General features: G+C 51.1%; 1 protein-coding gene across 1 annotated transcript; it reads left to right on the plus strand.

Moving 5' to 3' along the window:
• The first annotated feature begins 2,530 nt into the window (after nucleotides 1-2,530).
• Nucleotides 2,531-3,924, plus strand: LOC148050659 (ubiquitin carboxyl-terminal hydrolase 42-like). The gene is made up of 5 exons (XM_087741118.1): nucleotides 2,531-2,618; nucleotides 2,782-2,884; nucleotides 3,052-3,119; nucleotides 3,301-3,371; nucleotides 3,838-3,924. Exons 1-5 carry the CDS (start codon nucleotides 2,531-2,533, stop codon nucleotides 3,922-3,924), a joined length of 417 nt encoding a protein of 138 aa, XP_087597244.1.
• The last annotated feature ends 413 nt before the right edge of the window (nucleotides 3,925-4,337 follow it).

Below are 4,337 nucleotides of genomic sequence, written 5' to 3' on the forward strand. Positions count from 1 at the left end.
GAAGGTGATGCTTCTGGGTGCCAATGAGTGAAAGCGGGGAAGTGAGGCAACACATGCACAATGATGGAAAAGTTTTGCTAGTTCAAAGCTCTTCTCTTCAGATCCTATCTCTGAAGCCTGAAATCCGCAGCAGAGAACCTTCCTTTCCGCAATTAAGTTGAGATTCCCCCAGCTGTCTTGGCTGTGTCCCCTCCCAACTTCTTGCCCACTCCCAGCCTACTCACTGGCAAGGCAGCCTGGGAAACAGAAAAGGCCTTGACCCAGTGTCAGCACAGTTCAGCAATCGCTAAACCATCGTTGTGTTATCAATCTGTTTTCATCACAAATCCAAACCATAAAACCATACGAGCTGCTATGATTAAAATTAACTCTATCCCAACCAAAACCAGTGGAGGACCAAAAGGGGAGGTGTTCCCAATACCTGTCTTCAGGGAGCTGGTCAAATGCCTTGTCTCTGATTCTCTAACCGTGGCTTAGATGCCTGGCTCCTCTTTAGAGCCTTTTCATGAATACCAACATTTAGGGAGCAACCTGGTCTGACCTCAGAGCTGGCCTTGCTGGGAGCTGCACAGTGGACTAGAGATCGCTTGAGCTGCTTTCTTCTCTGAATCTTCCCCTGAGCCTGATAGAGACACCCTCACCTTCAACTGAATCCCTTCTTCTAGGGCATACTGCAAGGCACAGGCTGCTGGTGGAAGTGTGGGTAGGAAAGAGAGTGCTGGGGGTCTCCAGCCTGGCCTCCTGCCCAAAGGGTAACTACCACCAACCCCGTGGTCAGGCTGGTGGCACTTTTGGGAGCTGAGACCTGAAAACCTCCCAGGGTGGGGATCACAGAGGCACTCTGGGTGTCCTGCTGCAGTGCAGCACCACACTCCTAGGTTTTTTATTACTTTTCCTGTTGCCCTGTGTTTATCTCCCAGGAGGCAGTTTGGGGCTGTTGCCCAAGCCATACCATTTCTGACAGCACAAGAGAGGTTTTTTCCATCATCTCTCCAGGCAGACGTAGGATGCTGTTGGGTTTTCCTCAGGACGCCCTTCAGCAGCAGGCTCAAGAGGCTCCGTTCCCTCACTGTCTCCACACAGCTCATGTAATTAGGCCCCTAACACCATCCCTGTTGCCCTTGTCTCGATCCTCTCCAGCTTCTGCCCATTCCTCCAGAACTGGGAGACCACTGGCTTGTATGGCATCCATGGTCATGCCCAGGCCCTTTTGCTCAGGGCCACTCCTCACCCAGTCAGGTTGCAGCCCACACTGCTGCAGGGTTATTCTGTCCCTGGTGCAGGGTTTGTCCCTTCTCCTTGATCTTCGGGAGGGTTTTGGGTTTTTTAGTGGCCAAATCCCCAAGTGTGCCTGGGTCCCTCTGGACTGGAGCTCTCTTGTGCCAGCATTTATGGTATGTTTGCAGATGGCTCATCCTCATTTGTGCTTCTACCAGGATAACAGCACGAGGCATTGCAGGACACTACAGGTAAAGAAAAAGCAGGACTTGTTTACTGGAATGGCTGCCCAAGGTAGAAAGCATCACAAAACCCACATCAGAAACAACAAAGGAGGGCACAAACCCAGAAGAGGCTAGCCAGTGCAGAAAGGGCTAACAGGGTTCTTTACAGGGAGTATTGAGGATGGTAAAAAAGATGACCTTGAGAGGAGGGCAAGAGGCAACCAGGACATGAAAGGTGAAGCAAAGGATGGGATCAGGGCTGTCTGGGGGTACCTGTGAGGCAGCCTTGTCCCGGATGGGAATGACTTCCACAGTCAGGGAGACCCTGAGTGCATTCCTTAACATTGACAACATGAAGGAGAAGGAACAACAGCATTGTTCAGGCTGGAAGGGAATTTGGGTGGTGTCTAGACTAACTTGCTGCTCCAAGCAGGGTCACACCAGGTTACCAAGGGGTTTGGTCCATTTGGGTGTTGAGAAGTTGCAGGGATGGAGCCAGAGCACAGCCTGGGAAACAACTTCCAGTGCTTGACTGTCCTCCTGTTGCAAAAATTTCTCCCCATAGCTAACCTGACTCTCTCTTGTCTCAGCCCCTTGCCTCTTGTCCTCCTGTCTTGCACCCCAGTGATGAGCCTGACTGTCTTCTTGAAACATCCCTGTATCACCATAGGCAATGCCTCTCTTACATTGTGTGGGGTCAAACCCTGAGAAAGTATTCTGCATGTGGCCTAACAAGTGCTGAGCAGAGGCGGAGAATCACTTCCCCTGCCTGTGCTCCTGCTCATACAGCCCAGGAGGCTCTTGGCCTTCCTTGCCGATAGCTCTTCTTTGGCCTAAGGTAACCCAGGGACCACCAGAGCATTTAACACAGAGCTGCAACCCAGCCAGCAGCCCTGAGCCTATGCCACTGCAGGGGCTTAGTCCACTCCAGGACAGGCCTTTGGATCTGTCCTTGCTGGACACCATGAGGCTCCTGTTGGTCCATCCCTCCAACCTGTCTGTATCCTTCGGGATGGCTCGCTTGCTTGCTTCCTCCCTTCCGTCCTTCTTTCCCTCCCTCTTTAGGTGCGAAGCAAGGCTTCTGCATGATGTGTACTATGGAAGTGCACATCGAGGAGGTCCTGTCTTGCTCGGGCAGTGCCATCGAGCCTACGCCTGTGATCAATGAGCTTCCACGTGAGTCATTTCAGACGGTTTCATTTGGAGGTAGTTTGGATTTCTGACAAAGCCCGCGTCCAGCTGCTTTTGCCGGGTTCATGTTAAGGAGGAGAGCTTTCAGAAGGGTAAGTCACCTTTCCTTTTTCTCTGAGATCAATGGGAAAACCTTCTTCTTTCTCAGGAATAGGAGACCATTTCCAGCTTGGCACCCAGGAAGACGCGCATGAATTCTTCTACTACACCGTGGATGCCATGCAGAGGGCTTGCTTGAGCAGAAGCAGCGAGTAAGCAGAAGCACATGACCGTTGAAATGTTCTCGAGCCCTTTTGACTCCTTGCTTTACAACCGCCACTGAAAACCTCTGTCCGGCCCTTTCCTAACAAGGAAAACTCGTGGAAGAGCTCACTCTCTGCCTTCCACCTTCTGAGCTCCGATTACCATTTCTTTCCAGCTGGGACACAACTTCTCAAGCTAGCACGCTCATTCATCAGGTCTTTGGAGGCTTTCTAAGATCCAGAGGTACTTTTTAAAAATATTTCCGTCCTTAGAATGACGCGTGGCTCTTCCTCTCTTTGTGGTAAACAGCTCCTAGCATGCGGCAGGAGGTCCGGTGCGTCTAAAGGCGTAGGTGTTGGTCCTTGAAATGGGCAGTTACTCTCCTTCCCTACCTGAGAAGCATTTCTCTTTGCTTCTTTTGCAGTAACGTGCTTGAGCTGCAAAGCCGTTTCCGACACCTACGAGACATTCCTTGATATTGCTTTGGATATCAAGGTGAGATGTTTTGAAATGGTGGTGCCAACTGTTTCAGGGCCCCTGCGGGGGGCCTAGTTTATCTCCAGTAAACTCTGTTGGCTTCCAGCTGTGGGCTGGTACCAGGCAAGAGCTTGGGGGTGGACGGGAAGGGAACTGGGCTTGTGTGCTCCTTCTGCGGAAGCCCTGCAAATGGTCTCTCTGGGCTGGGTGCTGGGTGTCAGCTGGGCAAAGAGTAAGGAAGGTATGGACAGCCATCGTGACACTGTCACACCACCCTGCTTGGGACTCCCTCACTACGCGTCTGATTGATGCTGGAGGGATGGGTTTGATTGCTTTTGCTATTTTGAACCACGCCTACCACAGGAACTCTGCTACCGCCCAGGGGTAGCTGTTTATTGGGATAACGCTGGTACCACGCGGGTAGCTATTTCCTGGGGTTTTTGAGTTTCCAGGAACTTAGTGCTCTCCTTTCTTCCTCATCCAGGCAACCTCATCTGTCACTGGAGCTCTGGAAGACTTTGTCAAACCTGAGCAGCTGGATGGTGGAAATGGCTATAAATGTAGCAAGTAAGATTTCGGCCAGTGCCACCTTCCTAGCAGATACTGGGTTAGGGTATTGCATGTCTGGGAGCACTAGTTGTGTTTGGACTGAATTGAGAAACCCAGTCAGGAGACAGCTTGGCTTTTTTTTCTTTTTTTTTTCTTCCCCTACAACTAATCCACGCGAATCATCCAGAACTTGGAAAAGAATGCATTTGTTTCTAAGATGGATATTTCTTTCCCCTTCTGCCTGAATACTTGGAAAGCTTGGATGAGAATTTTATTGCTGGCATTGTCTGCCCTGGAGGTGGTCAGGCTTCCTAGCTATGAAATTGCCCACTGAACTAGCCCTATGGCCAGAAGGGAAAAGACATGTCCCATATGCAGTGGTGAGCCGAAGCAAGGCGGCAGCCCTGGACAGTGATTTGGCAACAGCAGCTTCCT

The sequence above is a fragment of the Nipponia nippon genome, unplaced genomic scaffold (assembly GCF_047370975.1).
Source record: "Nipponia nippon isolate SJK-2023a ecotype South Korea unplaced genomic scaffold, ASM4737097v1 scaffold_76, whole genome shotgun sequence".
Lineage (NCBI taxonomy): Eukaryota > Metazoa > Chordata > Aves > Pelecaniformes > Threskiornithidae > Nipponia > Nipponia nippon.

Bases quoted from the DNA above. Each gene is read 5' to 3' on its own strand.
- LOC148050659 (XM_087741118.1), top strand. From the start codon at position 2,531: ATGTGTACTATGGAAGTGCACATCGAGGAGGTCCTGTCTTGCTCGGGC. The intron at 2,885-3,051 runs GTAAGCAGAAGC...ATTTCTTTCCAG, and splicing joins TGCTTGAGCAGAAGCAGCGA to CTGGGACACAACTTCTCAAG. The intron at 3,372-3,837 runs GTGAGATGTTTT...TTCCTCATCCAG, and splicing joins ATATTGCTTTGGATATCAAG to GCAACCTCATCTGTCACTGG.